Here is a 17925-nt window from a genome sequence, read left to right as displayed (position 1 = left end):
TTAATGGTATAGAATAAAGTTGATCTCAGATCTGAATTGAAGAAAATTGCTTCGAAATAAAGCAATAAAATCACGTTCAACATAATCATTGTAAAGGGTCTGTTCCCAATGAAGCAAAGCTCACGCTGAAGCCTCGACTGTGGCAGTGCTATGTGTCTAACTGCCAAACTAACCCAAAAGCTATTTTAAAAAAAGTGTCTGGCTCTCAATGTCAAAATAGGGTAAAAGATACAATAAAACAATAAAACACAATTGTAGTATATCTGTATTCACTGTATATAGAGATGGAGGGGCGCGCTCCGTAAGGTATTTGAGACAGCTTCTCCTGGATGGATGTTCTGTTGTACAAGCCACTCAGATGTGTATTTTGACAGGCGGTGGATAACGGCGGGGCCAAAGCAATCACGTCTCTGACTTTGACAAATGGCGGTGCTGTGGCGAAGTTCAGAATAAAACACACCCAATTTAAAACCCCTTGATTAAACCATGGGCACGTCTTCCTGACACAATACATTCGACTCTGAGCAAAGGGCTACCAAATACTTAAAAATCCACGGGAGAGACTTATTACAAAAAAAAATGACACTGAATGATGGGTCACAGCATGTCAAATTGGCTGTATACTGCTTGAGAAGAGAGAAGTATAAAAATAATGACAAAAAAAGAATTTGATTGCAATTGTTCAGTCTCTCAACTTGTCCATCAACATTTCTGGGAGAATATTTGTTTTTGTTGGCCAGACTCAAAACTAGGTGTGTGTGCGTGTGCGTGTGCGTGTGTGTGCGTGCGTGCGCGCGCGCGTGCGTGTATGTGTGTGGATGGATGCACTGGCGGGTGAAGGAGAATGAGTCGGGGGGCTAGGAATCAGGCTGGGTGTTGGTTATAAATAACACTGATGAAGTGAGCCTGCATTGATCCAAACTGCAGCTGAGAGGTGGGTGGTCCTCCCCAATGCTTAATTGCCAGTCACAGGCCCTATAGGTGGCCGCTACCACACTACACGAGCAGTGGTCTGTCTCTCATTAGACCCAGGACAGGCTGAAAAAACAGCGCCCAACGGCGCTGATGGAACGAAAATTAAGGACTTGAGGGAAGAGAGAGAGAGAAAAAGGAAAAAAGGGAGGAGATTAGTGGTCCAATCAAGACGGATGGAAGGAGTGATAGGAGCGGCTGGAAAATGGGAGATGTTCGTTACTCACGCACTGCACCCTGCGGGTCCTGGAGGTACCTGTCCAGTATGACGCGAGCCATCAGAGCAGGGGAGAGATCCACCTGGGAAGGAATAGGAAAATAATGTGTGAGGAAAGCTCGGAAGAAAGAGAGAATTAGGCCTAATGAGAGCCAATTCTAGTTCATCGAGCGAGAGTTAAGGCTGTTTCACAATGGAGGCAGTATGTGGGAATGGCTATTGTCTGGAGAGAATTGCTCCATTGAGAAGCCTTCAGAATGAATTCCCCCTATGTCCAGTGTGAAGTGTTAACATATTTCAAGAATAGCTGGGAGAATTACGGCAGTGAAATAACACAGCGAGGGCGCCTCGGGCTGATGTCACATAGATAATAGGGGCTCTAATGGCTCTGAATGATCTTATCCAGTTTCAGAAACCTTGACCCAACTTTGCTCAAACCTTGTGAAGATTGTTTTTTTTTTCTGTGCGCCTCTTGCTGTGCACTAACCTTTCCCACAAGAAGAAGAAAAAAAATTGCCGTATTACACTGCCAAGACACCCTTTTAAAAAGGCCTTCCGCTCTCTAAATACTAAATAGATAATAGTAGTCTTGTTTAAAATAAAAAAGGCAGACAACAATAAGCACTGGCAAGGGCTTTAATCATTCTACTTCTAAGAGACAAAACTCTAGGAACATAGAAAAGATACCAGAAGGAATTCTGGGTACAATGCAACGCTTAATAGCAAGGAGATGGTTTCAACGGGGAGACACCTTGAGAGGTGTGTGACGGGGTGGCTTTTGGTGGGAGATCTTACCGGTGGGGAAGATAATGATGTGAGGCTGAATGCCTGTGTGTTAGACCGAATTCTGCATTTGTAGTTGAACCCTGGCAACAATACGGCCTGCAATGCGCTGAGTAACCTCAGATTCACTGTCAAGAACTTCAATATATTTTAATAAACAACCTTTGGATGCTCGGATGATAGATGTATAGTGAAATGAATCATACATCCAAAGCAAAATGTCAATTTTAAAAGAACAGAACTATATTAGTTAGGGAAAGTTAGGAATCCCTAGAGTCGAATTTGTACACTCCTAGTAGTGACTAAATCACCCAGCCTCTTCTTGGAAGGCATTAAAACAGCCCTGCGAAGAGTCTCCTGCTATTCTTAGCCACTTCGTTTTGAAACAATGGTCCCGCAGCAAGGGATATATTTTTTTGGTGTCTGTCTTGTTAGCATAATTGGGAACCGAAAGTGAATTTGCCCTCAGCAATACTGAGATGGGGGTGTTTCATTTCCTTCCTCTTCCAGATATTGCTAGCAGCAGAGCAGGAGAGAGCTCTCTGTCTACATAAAGTCTTACCAGCGGGAATATTTGTTAACATCTTCGTAACATTGCATGAAAAAAATAATATTGTAACTACAATTAGAGTGTAAAGGAGCAGTCCCAATATCACATCAAGTCAACAATTAACATATATTTTTTATTTCAACTGAGGACTGCCGAAAAATCTGCTTTCTCTCCTTCCAATGCTCTGATCCTTTCTCTCCATATTCCAAATCTATTTTGAATAACCTTCCCAGTTTCTGCCCAATCCATTCCTAAGTGTATGTATTCATTTCCATGAGTTTCATTCACCTCAAGATCATGAGAGCAGCAGATTTCCGGGTAAACCCACATCAGAGCTGACACATGAAAAATGGCAACATTATCAACGCCGGCCTTGCTTGAATAAGGACCACCTGATTAGTTCAGGTACTCGCATCCTCCTAATTTTCATATTAATCATTACTCCAACTCCATTCTCAAGTCATGGCTTTCTGCGAGGTTAACGTGTGACCAACATTCACAATGCCTGCAGAGAATAATTACAAGGTACAGTTTTATTTGATCCCTATGCTAACAGGCATCACAAGTGCTAAGATATACATACCGTGTTGTTTATCCGCATTTGCATGCTGCCACTATTTTTGTTATTGATGGGGGACATGAGGAGATTGAACAGATGCCCCCCATGTTAATGGTTATCCATTGTTATAAATATATCGTCCAAAAAATTCCTAAATACGACTTCATGAGCTACTAGAAGATAATGTGTGCTTGGTTAAAATACATCTAAATGTTTTCCTATTGTTATTGTCGTTACAAAAATGACAGTACAGACATTAAGCTGAAGAATGGGCGTCATGACCCATCATCAAACAGATAATTACAATAGCCTCAAATAGCCAGTGTCTTTTTCAGAAATAAACATTTCGGGAATTAAATATACATTGTCTTGTATTTATTTTTTTGGGGGAATTCAATAGATTTTATGTGTAGTAAAAATCTATGGAGAGTAAAGACGAGCTCAAAGCCTTTGGGTTGAGGCGAAGACTTGACCACTGACCCCGGCATCACCTGTCCGCAGTTTGCCCTAACTGAACACCAATTTGGTAAATTGCATAAAACACCAAAAGTATTTAAACATCTGCTTAAAAGATGTTAAAGGCTAATTACATTCAATAATTGATAATAGTGCAAACTATCACCAATTTCCATAATCACTAACAGACAAGCGTGCCAGCACATCCCCCAACTGCATTTATTTTTTTTATTTTTTTTAAATAGGGGCATTTTCAATTGTAATGAACATAGATGTAAAGACACTTCTCTACCATCAGTCTTAACGAAAAGAGGTAATAGAGTTCAAAAGACTTCAAAATAATACAAAACTAAGCAAAAAAGAGAAAGGGCAGGAAAAGCCCTGCAATACCTCATTGGCCAACTCCAGGAGAACCGGGGCCGTAGGGTGGGCCTTGGCTGCACTCAGATACCTTCATTACAACAAAGAACAACAGCAGCAGTGAAAACAAAACAAAAACACAAAAAAAGGGCGGAAAATTGCCCACAAAAGGCAGACAGAAGGGGGGAGAGAGGGGAGATCAGGCCAGCCGAGACACGTCCGTGTCCCCGGTGACTGGGTCCCTGGATGGCATATGGCAGGCACGGTGCGGTTTAAACGGCACTGCTTACAGGGACTCAGATTCCCTTCAAGCCAGACAAGGCATATGATAGTTTGTTAACCCCTCGCCGCCAAAAGAAGCCTTCTTTCCCTCGCCAGCTAACGCGCCGGCTCCCCCTTCAGATCTTAGCCAGATCCTCACAGAGGTTTGTTGTTGTAAGTGGATTAGAGGTGCATTACCCCGGCCTTGTTTTCGCTGAACACCAGGCTTAATAAGATAGATAAAGGCTAATTGCAGTATGCAAAAGAGCTTGGTCTGCTTGCATTCAGTTTTTTTTTCATATTTTTTGTTGTTTTATATTGAATTACAGATAATCAGTCCTTGATAAGCCTGTGTAAGGCAAACACCCAACTGCTGTTGATTTGCTTATTCATCTTGTTTGCGTTAATTTGCACAAGGAAACAGGAGCATTAGATTGCACCCCAACAGACCTCCAGCAGCTCGTGGAGCTCAGCAGGTGCCTGCTGGAGATCTAGTGTGGATACTGGAGGAGATTACATCGCTCATGGCTGAACCAATTTCTCTCAACACGAGGGCCACCGCGGATCATGTGACTTTAACGTCTTCCTCTTCCTCCTCCGAACAACGGAGAAGGACGAGAAGGGGAACGATCGAATGAGAAATGTGTAAGAGTACAATACACAGACCAAGAGAGTAATGTATATAGGGAGTAATGGAGTACCGGTACCTTTGGTAGTGTCTCTCGATGACATCTGGTGCATGGTGTCGGGAGATGGTTTTCTTTGTCCTTTTCTGATGTAAATGAAGCACAACGATTTTAAAATGTTATCGTTAGCTTTACATTTCAAACATGTGACTCAATAAATAATCCTTATGATAATAAAAATGCTACACAAGGGCTTCGCTAGTATAGTTTTGATGATAAAACAATGCTGTGTATACATACATTTGTTTTTTCGACCATACATACATCAATAGCACGCTCAGCCATCCAAAACCCATTGTGTACGAACAGGTACAAGAGAGCCTGGGTCAAAGTAATTTAATTTCAATAAGTTTGCCCTGGGTCAAAGTGAGTCGAGGCCACCTTGTTCGGCCCCCCCCTCCCCCAGCACTACATCTCTTCCTCAAAGCCTTGTAGTCATTTCCCCTCTATTCGATCAAACAATGACCCCCATTCCACATCCCACCACACTTACAACATATTTCCATGCAGTTCAATTGCCATCTAAGGCAAAAGGAGGGGGTTGGGGGATGGGGGATGGGAGAGGAAGAGCATTGGTTAAAAAAAAAAAAGACTTATTTAAAAACTACTACACACAAGAAGAAAAAACCCTGAATGTAATTCCGCAGAGACGGCCGGCGTGAGTGACACCTGTCAGGGGGATGATAAATGACTCCATTTTCTGCCTGTGCTGCCTTCTGCCACTTGCGGCGGCAGCCATTTATCATCATCCCCTGTCAGCTGCGCAGAGCAGCAGTGACAGTGGAGTCAGCAAACATTTAGCACACGCAGCCGCACTACGCAGGGAAATTATTATTGTCAGAATAATAATGGTTTAGCATAATTTATTACAGGTCCACCAAATAAGCAGGGGCTAGATGTTATTAGACAGATGGAAGGGGAGGCTTGGCAGGCGTCCACCGAGACTCCGGAGAGGCGAGGGCCCACGACGTACGTGTACGTTTGGGTGTGTGTGTGTGTGTGTGTGTGTGTGTGTGTGGAGGATGAGGACGAGGAGGGGTACAAGGTAAGCGAGGGAGGGGGTGGGGTGAGCAGAGGGGGGGGGGGGGGGGGGGGGGGGGTTAGGGGTTGGGCATCCACCAAACCAATCAGAGAGCTGGCAGTTCAATTACAAAGAAATAAAGGGACATTCATCATTCAATTAGGCACCTGTCAGAGCTCACAAAGGAAGAAAACTTCTAACCTGGTACTCCAGGGAGAAGATGCTCAGAAGAGTGGACTGCGAGTGACTGGAACAAATAAAAGAAGGACAAAGTTAATTACCAGAGTGAATTGCACAGAGACAAAGGGTGGGGAAGGGAGAGAAGAGGAGGGGGGAGGCGGGGGGAGTGCTGCTTCAAAGCCGGGGCCGGCTGCCCTGTAATCTAAAAGAACATGAAAACAAGTGTGGCAAAGTTGTTCCAGATGAACACCTTCGACAAAGGATTCCTGCAGTGATGGTATGGGGGCGGAGGGGGGGGGAGAAAGATAGGGGTGGGGGAGTAGGTGTATGGTACAAGAGATAGATGGAAGAAGAACAAGACAAGCATGCTTTTTTATTGTGATTTCTATGTTTCCTTTGTTTTGCAACTTCCTCCCATCCAACGAAGCGTGTTCTTCCACCTCTCTCCCCAGGCCATTGTCGGTCATTTAAATGCAATGTTTTGTAAGTGAGGCAACACAAGCAACCAAGTTTCAGAAAAATCAAATGGCAGAGAACCAGGGCCAATCTGTGTTGATAATTTATGAGGGTTCAAATCCATTAGCATTAGCGAACACTGTGTGTTTTTAGCATTGAGGGGGTCCTCTTCGGGAAGATGCCTCTTGTTTTGTGTGCGTTTGTGTTTGTGCGCGTGTGTGTGTGTGTGTGTGTCATGATTGCGTTGCAGGATGGGAGGAGATGGTGTGGAAGGGGTATGCCTGCCTGTCAACACTGGCATATGGGGTATTCTGGTATTCAGGTGCCCTCCCACTGCAACTGATGGGCTGCTTTGAAAATGGAAACTTTCGCTGCAGGAAGCGTCGGTTCCCAGGAGTCGGTCAATTCCTTGGGATGCCATAAGCTACATTCATCTCCAGCTCCAGTCAATGTCAAACACCTGGCAGAGGGAGGCAAACCCGGAGAACAGGCAGTGGATTCACTGTCCGACTAATAGTACCTCCCAAGCACCCAAAGCTCCCTTTGAATTGAAAATATTTAAAGCAATGACAGATTCTGCACTAATTGGATGATGCATACCTCCGCCCTAGCCATCAACATAATAACATAGTGATGCAGAAACATGCGCGCACGAGCACACACACACACACACACACACACACACACACACACACACACACACACACACACACACACACACACACACACACACACACACACACACACACACACACACACACACACACACACACACACACACACACACACACACTTTCATATGTACACCCACTTACACATACCAAACAGCTAGTCTCCAGGGGCCTTGTGTCTCCATATACTGTTCTCAGTACATTTGATTGTTAAATTTAATGGACTATTCTTTACAAGTCACCTGAGAACTGCATGTAAATACAGACTAGAACTCAGGGCTTCCTATCTGCATTGAAATATTGAGTCTACAGGCCTTCAACATAAATCACCCTGCACTGTCAAATGACCATGTGATATGTAAACAAAGAAACCAGAGGAATCTCATGCATCGATTTCTGTCCATAATCCCAGTCTTAAACTAAATCTTAATAGAAAGCAGTTTAACCACTGGAATTTTTCAGCCTGTTATAAAAGTAAAAGCCCACCAAAGCCTTTGTGCTAGCTTATCCAGATGTCAGTTGTAAACAGTTTTACTGCTCTGGCCAGGAGCGGCTAATGTTCAACAATTTAAGTCTCTGGATCCATTTTGGATGGCTACGATCCACCTCTGTGACAGAGCATAGGGGAGAAAGCAGGAAAAAAGAAAACAAACATTGAAGGCAGAAGAGAAGGGAAAAAAGGACTGCCTCCCTCAACATTAATTTACCATGATATGTAGGGACTAAGGGGCCACAGCAATTAAGTGGCCCATTAAATGGTCAACTGTCAACATGTGGACACTTAAAGGGAGAAAAAAACGTTTTCTTCTTCTTCTTCCCCACTTCAACCTTGCACCTGAGTATTTCAACAACATTATAGCATTATTGTTGGAGTGGGCCCACAACCATCCCCCAGTTGGAACAGACATCTGTTAGGTCTTAAATGGATTACTTTCTATAATGAGCGTGATTACTGCCTAATTGCTAAATCTTTACTCTGTTAAGTTTAAAGGGACATAAACTGCCCTTAATATCTGGGAAAACATATCTGTTTCAAGAAAAAAGACATTTGGGGGCCCTTTTGTATTCCGGTTTACCCCCCAGTCTGTATTAAGTAAACTGAAAAATACGAAATACAAAAATCACTGTGGAAAGAAACATTAGAATTAGGCCGAAATAATTCAATTTGGAGGTATGAATATATAGATGAATGCATGAAACAGGATCAAAAACGTGCAATTCTGAGTTTTATGGTCTGTCCATTTTTTACACTGGCATTGTATTGAATAATGCCCTCTTTTTGAAGTCTAAAATGCATTCATCGTAAGTTATTGCAGGTTGTACATGAGTGTATATTCAACCTGGTCTCTCTGGGGTGCTGTAAGCTCAATTCATGCTAAAATATGTAGCCCCGCTTCCGATCTTACCATCGAGATATGATGGTTTTGCATGCAGAAGACTATTAGATTTGTCTGTGTAATTTATCCACCTGCTTGCTTGGTCATAATGGAAGGATTTAAAAAAAGGGATATTCTACCTTGTAGAACCTTATAAATATAAGTGTCATGGACACCGCCATGAATGAAAACATTCATGGCGGTTCTCTCCTTATTTTATTTTTTTTAATAATAAAAAAACACATTCATTAAAATAAATGACGTCCTAAAGCGTTGATCTCAAATTGTGATTTATACTCCTGCTCCAAGCTAAAAGATAAGCTTCATTATAGTTTAGAGCTGGGTTTGTACATCCTTTACCGATTCAAGTTGATCTTTATTTGAATGATCCGATATCGATTCATGAAATGTCAAGATCGATCTAGACAGGGGAAAAAAAAGATAGAAAAGCAGGTCGGTGAAGAGAGGTAACGACAGGTGGGAATTAAACCTGGGTCGTACAAAGTGTACTGCCTAGGTGCACTAGGGTTGGAACCAGTGCATGCCTTTCCAGAGATCAATCCTTCAACATGTGCCTTGGGTGGCTGCTTAAAACATTGACACTATTCTTGTGCGCTGGACATGTTAAAGTAAAAAGGACATTAATGTAACTGCTAAAGGGTCAATTCATCAAAATATATATTTTGATGTACCAGGTTAGAGGATTCCTTGTACAATGTACAATATTAGTTCTGATAATCTTTCATATCGGAGCAAAAATTGTACTGTAACTGAAAAATACCCTACTCCAACAGATATTGAATTGATGAAAAAAATGAAATAGAATCTGACCTACCCAGACCCAGTATAGATCATATGATATAGGGGACAATGGAAGCTTTAACCCGGAATATACTCAATTTGGTAACAAAGTCAGCACATGCAATTACCAAAATAACAGCAAAGAAAATGTTGAATGAATAAATAATTTAATGTATTAATTAGAAGTTCTTCAATTAAATATTTCAATTTACAAACCCTATTTTAAATTTTCTTTACATTTATATCACTATAATCTAATGAGACAAACAATTACATCATATTTACATTGATAAGAATTAAAAGAAAAAGCATTATCTCAGAGGAAACCCAACACACAGGACTTAACAGAAGGTTAGGAGACAGATGAATGGCTCGAAAAATCATTCACTTTGACCATAATTACCACACCCACATATACAGAGCATTAGGTGTTCACTAGGTCACAAAATATCCATGTGTCAAAGTACAACATGCACAACAAAGGACAACTTTTTGTTGAATGTGCTGCTTCAATCAATGAACGATCCCAATTGGCCTCTTCAGTTAAGCCTGTGTATCTACAAGGTGTCTTAAACATACAGACATAGGGAAGAAAAGGCCAATTGCAATTTATATGTATGCTAATTACCAGGATCGGGGGGGTCTTCAGGCCATCAATTATATTCAGAATCTTCCTATTTACAAATAATTTATTATAAACGATAGCAGTAATTTAGGTAATGAAAGCCACCTGGCTAATGGCATCCGTGGCATATGCTGCGAAAGTACTTAGCATTTGGTGGATCTACATGCAGAGAATGGTGCGTAGCGCAACACTTCGGGGCATGCAGCGAGCTAATTGAGGCATCGCTATTTTTTGTCTATCTAATGGAGGGATATTTCAGAAGATGAGGGAGAAATGGCACAATCTTTCCAAAGCGAGGCATTTCTGTGGTCATGATGGGCACTTTTGATACTTCATTCAGCCTGTCTTCATTTAATTCAATTTAGGTTTGTCACTTCTGAATAACAGAAACAGCTGTGGGCCTTGAATATAGCATAAGGCATTACGTCCCTCCTTACAGCATGAAGTCATAGACTAGGAAAAAGAGTCGATACAGAAAATAAAAACAATTTGCATATAGGTTCTTGCATTACATTGCTATTAATATTTGATATGGAGAAAGTTGGATGTATATTGGATATGTGCACATGCATATGCAAATTACTTTAATTACACATGCTGATAGGCAAAATGATAACATCTGTTTCCCAGCTAAACCCACCATTAGCACCACCGCGACAAATGCCTGCGACACAAGCAAAAAAAAAAAGGAAAAACAAAATTTCAAGGCCTTAATGTATAAATGTAATACATTTTGATAAGATATAGAAACAAACAAAGATGAGTCATGCAGCGTCGAACAAATACTTGCACAATGTGAGCACACACGTTTACTGTGCAAGCGGCGTCGCTCTGTGTTCCTTAAGAACAACTGCTGTCTTGTAGATCTAGAGCTAATAGCATAGGTAGGCTATTAGTAACACTAACATGTTATGATATTAATGACTAGGCCCATTATTGTTATTCCAAAAATAATCAAAAACACCCAATAATCACACTATGGATAAATCCATGCTGCTATCAACAGGGGAATCTTAGTGCATCTAATTTTGTGGTAACAAAAAATATGGGGTAGAATAATCAAGTACCAATCTTTACCCCTACACTCAGGGACAAAGACTCATCCAAGAGAAACCCAGAGATCAACCAAGCCTAGGGGAAGTGTACGGACACTTCCAGTGTTTGGAAGGAACAAAGTCGACACAAGTCGCCCGAGCAGTACTTTTCAACCCACGTCCCTCAAACCCTTATGCTTTCAGACGTCACCACCGCTTTGCTGACTGCACCAACGAGCGGGATTTGCATGACATTCACCCCATTAATTATGATTCTTCCTGATGCCTTGTTGCAGTCCAACGCCTTGGTGGAAACCTCATGCTGAATTAAAGAAATGAAGCCCATGACGTTCGCAGTCTCATGGCGAGCCTCCATTAGTGTGGAAAGAGACATACGCCCTATTTTCTGCTGTGCAGCTAGTTATACTTGCTATTCTGAGCAATTTCTTTCATTCTTATTTTGCCAGTGATATCACAATGATTAGAGAACCCAAGGATACGCCTGACTAAATAGGGGTTCACTGGGAATGAATGTGGATTAAATATTGGTTTGGGCAGCACCATTATATAGCAGTGTGCCTATATGTACGGCTTTAGACTAAAATAGAAAGCCCGCAGCTGGTAAACAAGTGAATGCATTAAACTGCAAGGCAACGCAGGTTTGAATATTCTGCAGTGTCCTTTCTAATCACTTTAAACCACACAGTACTTAAGCAGCGGCTCGCTTTTAGCTTTGGTCAGTGTTTTTTAGCCAAGCAGGCTTTACAATTCTTCCCACTGTAGCCTGGACTACCTCCACCGAGATATCAGGTCATTTTCAGTTCTTCCTAATCAAGTAATTGATCACATCTATTATTCATGAGCTCTTTAGCTTGGCATGAAGTTGTACACTCAGCAAGCTCCCTCTCCTGCATCCTCTTTGGTGTGTCTCTCTCTTTTAGCCTCAACCATGCATGTACGCAATCCCTTCATCCTTCCAAGGTACAATTTGACCACACCGAACCCTGGAATTGTCAGTTGGTTCTCTCAACTTCCAAAAGGTGGTACCAGGAAGCCCCATTATGCCAGTACGAGTTTGGTTGTGTACAGAGACGTCTATGCTGGAGGCTTATGTTGCTGCCCACACACATTTTGGACAGGATCTGCCTGTGGGTTGGTTTTTTGCCACTTCCAGACATCAAATCCTTTTCCAAGTAGCAGAAATATAAGCAAACCTATTTTTTTTTTATAAACATCAACCACACTGTATAAGATCCAATGTTTGAGTCAATCACATTTAGAATTCAGATCTGTACTACTTAATCAGGGCAGTTTTTCATCGCACAAATTTTATAAGATGGTATATCTATAAAATAATGGGCTTATGATCATAAAAAAAAGGTAAATGACTAATATTCTAGCAAGTTACAGTAAGGAAATGAACAAAAGGGCATTTGGAAAATCTTTAGGTTAAACCAAGCATCACAACAGAGTTAAACACCACGGCAACAATAAATAATCAATGAGCACATCCCTAAGCTTTTACACAAGCGGGAATATTACCATCAAAACCCCAAGTATCTGCAGCCAAGAAATCACCATATCAATGGCACACGCAATAATCATGGCCTCTGCTTTTTACTTCCCGGATCATGGTAGATAGACCCTGAATAACAGAAATTAACAAATGCTTGACATTTGCTTAACATCCATTATTCTGACATTTCTTTAGAATTTCAAAAGGCTGAACGCATGCTTAATTAACATTCATATTCCCTGAGCAGACCACGGCACCATATTGCAGCCCGCCTCATTTCTGATGAAAACGGCACATTAGGGCCCGATTTTAAAACATCCAGGCGGGACTCCATGCCAAGAACCACTGCGTGTATGTGACACAAAAAGAGAAAATATTTCCTTTAAAAGGAGGGTGTAACGTCACACTAGCTCTATTAAGCGTTTTAACCCATCCAAAAAAGGAGGCATCTGCCCTATTCTACAGGCCAATACACAGACCCCTCCCCTGATGTTCAAAGGGCCAAATGAGGAGTGAGCTGAATGGCGTTTTAAGGAGGGGAATAATCATTACGGCCAAATTCATTCATAATATAGCACCAGGGGGATGCCAGGGGAGTTTCACGACCCCTCCCACTTTCTCACACCCCCCTAACACAGACGCTCTCTGGGGACAAAGAGTGGGGAGGGAATCCAGAGATGTGGTTCTCCTACCCAACAGCCCTCGACCCAGCCGTCTCAGACCAGAGGGAATCCAGGCGAGGCCTCAGAGAGCAGAACCGTCATTTCCAATTCTAATACACGGCTGGAGAATGGCCTGACGGGAGTGATGTCAGAAAACCCCACACCCCCACAACCGGCCTGCAATGAGCCCCCACCGCCACCTCGCTGACTGCCTGCTCCTCATTGTAGCTGCAAGCAGCAGCCTGGTGCTAGTCGGGACATGGCTGCTGGGGAGAGGGCAAGGGAGAGAAGTGGCAGGATTGGTGGGGAGAAGGAAAAGGGGAGGCAGGGAGGAGGGGGGGGGGGGGGGGGGTATTTGCATGCCCCTCCATTGTAAACGGGGGTAAAAAAGTGACAGCACCGTGTCCAATTCTTTTCCCCTCTGAGCAGCTTGGGCCCTGCAGGAGAGGCCTGGCTGACAGATGACTCCCAACATCTGTGTTATGCAGGCGTTACAGATGAGGGACTACACATTGCACACCCTCTCTTTCTTTCTTTATCTATGCCATCCTCCCTTTTTCTCCTCCCACTATTCATACTTATGGCCATGGCAGAAAGACTGACAGACCTTCTGTGAAAATTAGCCTGAAAGGACATATCACCATCATTTGGTTCAAAGCATCTTGAGTGTCCCATCCAATTAAAGCAATGATTACAATGGCTGTGATTATGCTTAAGAAAGGCATATGAAAAGCAATACCATGACAAACCGATAAGTCCCCTCCACCGCATGAAACATGGCGCATCCTTCCTGACACCAGGACAGCTTCAGTTCAGCACTAGCAGACGCCATATGATAGATAGGCCTATGAATAAATATGTCCAGCATCATCTGAAAAAAGTCTATTAGGATGATAAAAAATGTCAATAGCCAGACATAACTCTTTTCTTCATTTTCATCAGATTTACCCCAAAAATTCCAGTTTTTGCCCCATTTTTTTGTAGTAAGGCTGTTATTCCACCCCTTCCCACAACCAACTCTCCCCACCACCACCACCACCACCACCCTATGTCCCTTCAAATCGCCAGCTCAGGCAGGGCCAATATTTACGCAGTGGCGGGCAGAGCTCCCACGCAGTCCTCTTGGACAGGGGGGGTGGGTGGATGGAAGGAGGAGGGGAGCGAGAGGAGGGGGCCGGGGGTTTGGTTGACTGCCGTGCCTCGGCGCATGCTAAGAGATGATGGATGGCCTAGTCGATATGTTATGTCTTAAGAGCCTGATTTCCTGCCAGTCCAATCACAAACCCTCCACAGCCCAGCTCAGCTGATTGGACAACCAGAATAATTTTGCAGGCTGTGAAAACACTGCTGCTGTTCCTGTCCGTCAGGCCCGGTGACGAGGCTGGGGGATTTTAAAAAGAGCAGGGGCCTCCAAAAGATTGGTTATGGTGAACGAAATAATAACAATAACCGGCGAAACTAAACAACAGGGCCAGCACCCCCAGGAGATACTGATGATGCAGGATTATTGGAATGAATCTATTCTAAATGTTTTCCTTTCATAATTTCTTCAACCAACAGCGGCCTCCTAAGCTTCAGGGAAAGGTCTACTATTGGCCACAGGAAGTTTGCATTATAAACAAACATAAAGGGGAAAAGTTATTGCCCCGATTATGCGGATTCTTTGAAAAGCGGTGCCAATACGTCCCGCATATTGAATACACTTTGCACACAATTTTCTGCAAAATGCTGACAGTGAGAACAAAGGCAGGACCCAGGTAGCCTGTGTCCCCCCTTTGGGGACCTGATCGCTACTTGTAAAATGGTGATTAAGGCACAATAGAAGTAGGAAGCCCAGAATGCATGCGACTTTGCAAGTGACCTCAGCAGGATCAGCTGTGGTGTCCGGGTTGGCCTTGAGGGACTACACGTGTTCCATTCAATAAGGAGAGGGCCCTCAGTGTCAAGGAGAGGCACAAACACAGCCATTAACCCTGCACTTCGATTTCTGATTGTGCAGCATCTGCTTGGCGGAGCAGTAGACAACAGCATGATGAACAATGTGATGAAATGCAAAAAAATAATAAAAAGTATAAAATTGCATTGTGAAATTTAGAAATAGGTCATTAAATACTTTTTGGTGGGACATAAAAATAAACAAGTGTAGCGCAATGAAAAAAAATGCTCAACAATTATTAATATTAGCCATAATTGCAATAAATAATAAAATCGAGAGACTTAGCGATATAAATATGACAAAAATACATTTAGGAGACTACTACTAGTTTCATATATATAGTAAAAAATACACACGTGTTGTTTTTTGTTTTAATGAAACCATCCTTGTACACTATGCAGTGTGCACCTAAAATTACATAACAGTTGCATGGTAATAAAAGCCCCCTTCCATCTCCTCCACTCTAGCCCGCCGGAACACACGTGAGAATGAATCTGCCACTTGCAGCTGCTTTGAAAACGTACTTTTATTCCATACTTACTTTGGAAATCTCTCCTTTAGTATCTTCATACACTGACGCGTAGGTCTGAGGTGCTCAGTGCATCGGACTATGTCTTTATGTTCGGCTCGAGATAGCCTCATCTTCGTGCAGTTCCGTGTCTGTTAAAGGTAAACAACAACATGACAGCTGATTGATTGCTAGGTTGTCAAAAGCAGCTGCGCCTACAATCGAAAGGTTGCTCCCCTAATGCACCCTAGCTTCACATCATAGCATAACTGGTTACAGTTCGCACACATTGCTACGTCTATCCTATTTGATATTATAGCAAATAGGTATATTATGAGAAGATAAAGATACATTTTAAACAAATAATGTAAACAAGTAAAAAGCTTAATTTACCAGGGACGCAAGAAAATAATCCGTAATAGTTTCCTGATAGCTTCCCGCGAGGAAGTTGAAGGACAGGGTTTCCTAAGAGCAGTGCTCTGGTTGGTCGATTAGTCCGGGGAACTAAGCATAGCGGCAGGCAATTGGTTTGAGAGATAGATAGGGCGGAGTCCAGATCAACCTTGCCGTTCTACGGAACTGTTTTGATGCTGCACGGACTTCAATGTTTGCATGAATAATGCCTTTTATTTTCCAAAGACATAGAAAACCAAATCTGCCCAAAAAAGAAGCATGAAAGGACTCCTTTTTAAACTTTTTTTTTCATGCCTTCATATGCAGATATATCTATTTGCTATTTTGTCTGCATTTGTGTTAGTCTTGTTTAATTTAAATCTTTATACGTATTTATTCAGTTAATCATTTATATCGTTGAATCCATGCATGTAGCCTAGCTTATCATCTGTGACAAACATGAACAAAAGTTATTTCCTTTCAGATATGCATGCTATTAGGCTACCTAAACACATATATTTTTTGATTGTCCCTGCCCTTACATAATATTTTTTTACAGTTGAACATTACCTGTACATGTAAGTATCAATTTCCTCCCATTTTTATATCAGATCTGCTGTGTTTTTGTCTGTCTGTGTTTATTCAAATGCTTTATATTATAATGTATAAGTATAGCCTATTTAACTTTTTTGGGGAACAATTGTGAAATATTTATTTTAATGTTTTACAAAGAATACAGTCTTGTGTTTTCAATTAAAATGCAGTAGCTAAACTTGCATTGAGATTAAGATCTGTTTCTAATATCCACCAACGTAAAATGGCATGTAAATGTCTTTATCTCCTGTGTCTTCTGACTTGATATATTCATGCCCCTACATTGATAAGGTGATTGATGTCTTAGTAAGATTTTGGTTTCCATAACACACCAAATGTCTTTAAATAAATTCCCCTCATGCAATTTCCTAATCTTAGCTACAAGTGAACTTACTCCCAATCAATTCAACTCGATCTCTAAATAATGAAATGTCTTTAAAAAAAAAATAGAATTAATATAATTGATATACTTATATGTGTACGTAGTAGGTCTACATTTGATGACACTGTCTTTGTCTAAACCCGGCATGTATGAAAAGACTACTTCATAGAACAAAAAGAAAACGAAAATGACCCTCAATCTGACCCTGTGCTGTGTCAGAAAAATAGAGCTCCATTGTTGTTGGCCAGTGTAGTGTGATGTGTGTGATGAACTGAGCTCTGGGGTTGTGTATTCACCCACTACCACTCCCTGTCGTCTCGCTGGGTCCAGGGGTGCCCATTGCTGCGTGGCGGCCCACAAAAGGAAACTGTGTACTGGGGGGAGTATAAGCAGGGTGTAGGGGGGATTGGTATGACCAGATAATATCAGCGGTCCGACCGGCACTGCAGTGTGGTGTGATTGAAAGGTCTGAGGTCAGGGGAAGAGGGAACCGTTCACTCATCTAGGTATCAAAGGTTCAGTGGTGGAGGGGTGGCCGGGTGAAGAGGTGGGGGGGTTTGGCAGGGACTGTGATTGTCTGTGTGTGTGTAATGTGTATAAAAGGATCAGTGTATGGTATAAAAAAGATACAAATCTGTAAAGGGGTTTGGTAATGTAATGTAATGGCTCTGAATGCGAGGGGGATCAGAGATGGTGGATTGTGTCTGCGTGTGTGTGTGTGTATGCATCTCCGTGTGACCTTATATGCAAGCTCACATGCATGCACCCGCACACACCACCACCGCATGAGTGAGTTAGCGGCCGTGTCTGCATTCAAATGCCAATGTGATCCACACAGCAATACTGTGTGTGTGTGTGTGTGTGTGTGTGTGTGTGTGTGTGTGTGTGTGTGTGTGTGTGTGTGTGTGTGTGTGTGTGTGTGTGTG

General features: G+C 42.3%; 1 protein-coding gene across 1 annotated transcript in view; it reads right to left on the bottom strand.

Annotated features, from left to right (window-relative positions):
- Positions 1 to 15778, bottom strand: part of cdin1 (CDAN1 interacting nuclease 1) — a 57479-nt gene extending 41701 nt beyond the window's left edge. Inside the window, exons 1-5 of the mRNA XM_060052710.1 lie at positions 15664 to 15778; positions 6067 to 6112; positions 4866 to 4930; positions 3928 to 3988; positions 1200 to 1272 (exon numbers count right to left, since the gene is read on the bottom strand). Coding sequence (XP_059908693.1) covers positions 1200 to 1272; positions 3928 to 3988; positions 4866 to 4930; positions 6067 to 6112; positions 15664 to 15764 — 346 coding nt within the window. The 5' untranslated portion in view covers positions 15765 to 15778. The remainder of the gene's footprint in view (positions 1 to 1199; positions 1273 to 3927; positions 3989 to 4865; positions 4931 to 6066; positions 6113 to 15663) is intronic.
- Between the last annotated feature and the right edge of the window lie 2147 nt (positions 15779 to 17925).

The sequence above is a fragment of the Gadus macrocephalus genome, chromosome 5 (genome assembly GCF_031168955.1).
Source record: "Gadus macrocephalus chromosome 5, ASM3116895v1".
Taxonomy (NCBI): Eukaryota; Metazoa; Chordata; class Actinopteri; order Gadiformes; family Gadidae; genus Gadus; species Gadus macrocephalus.
The sequence above is the reverse complement of the archived record's forward strand: the minus strand, read 5'-3'. Positions and strand labels throughout refer to the sequence as shown.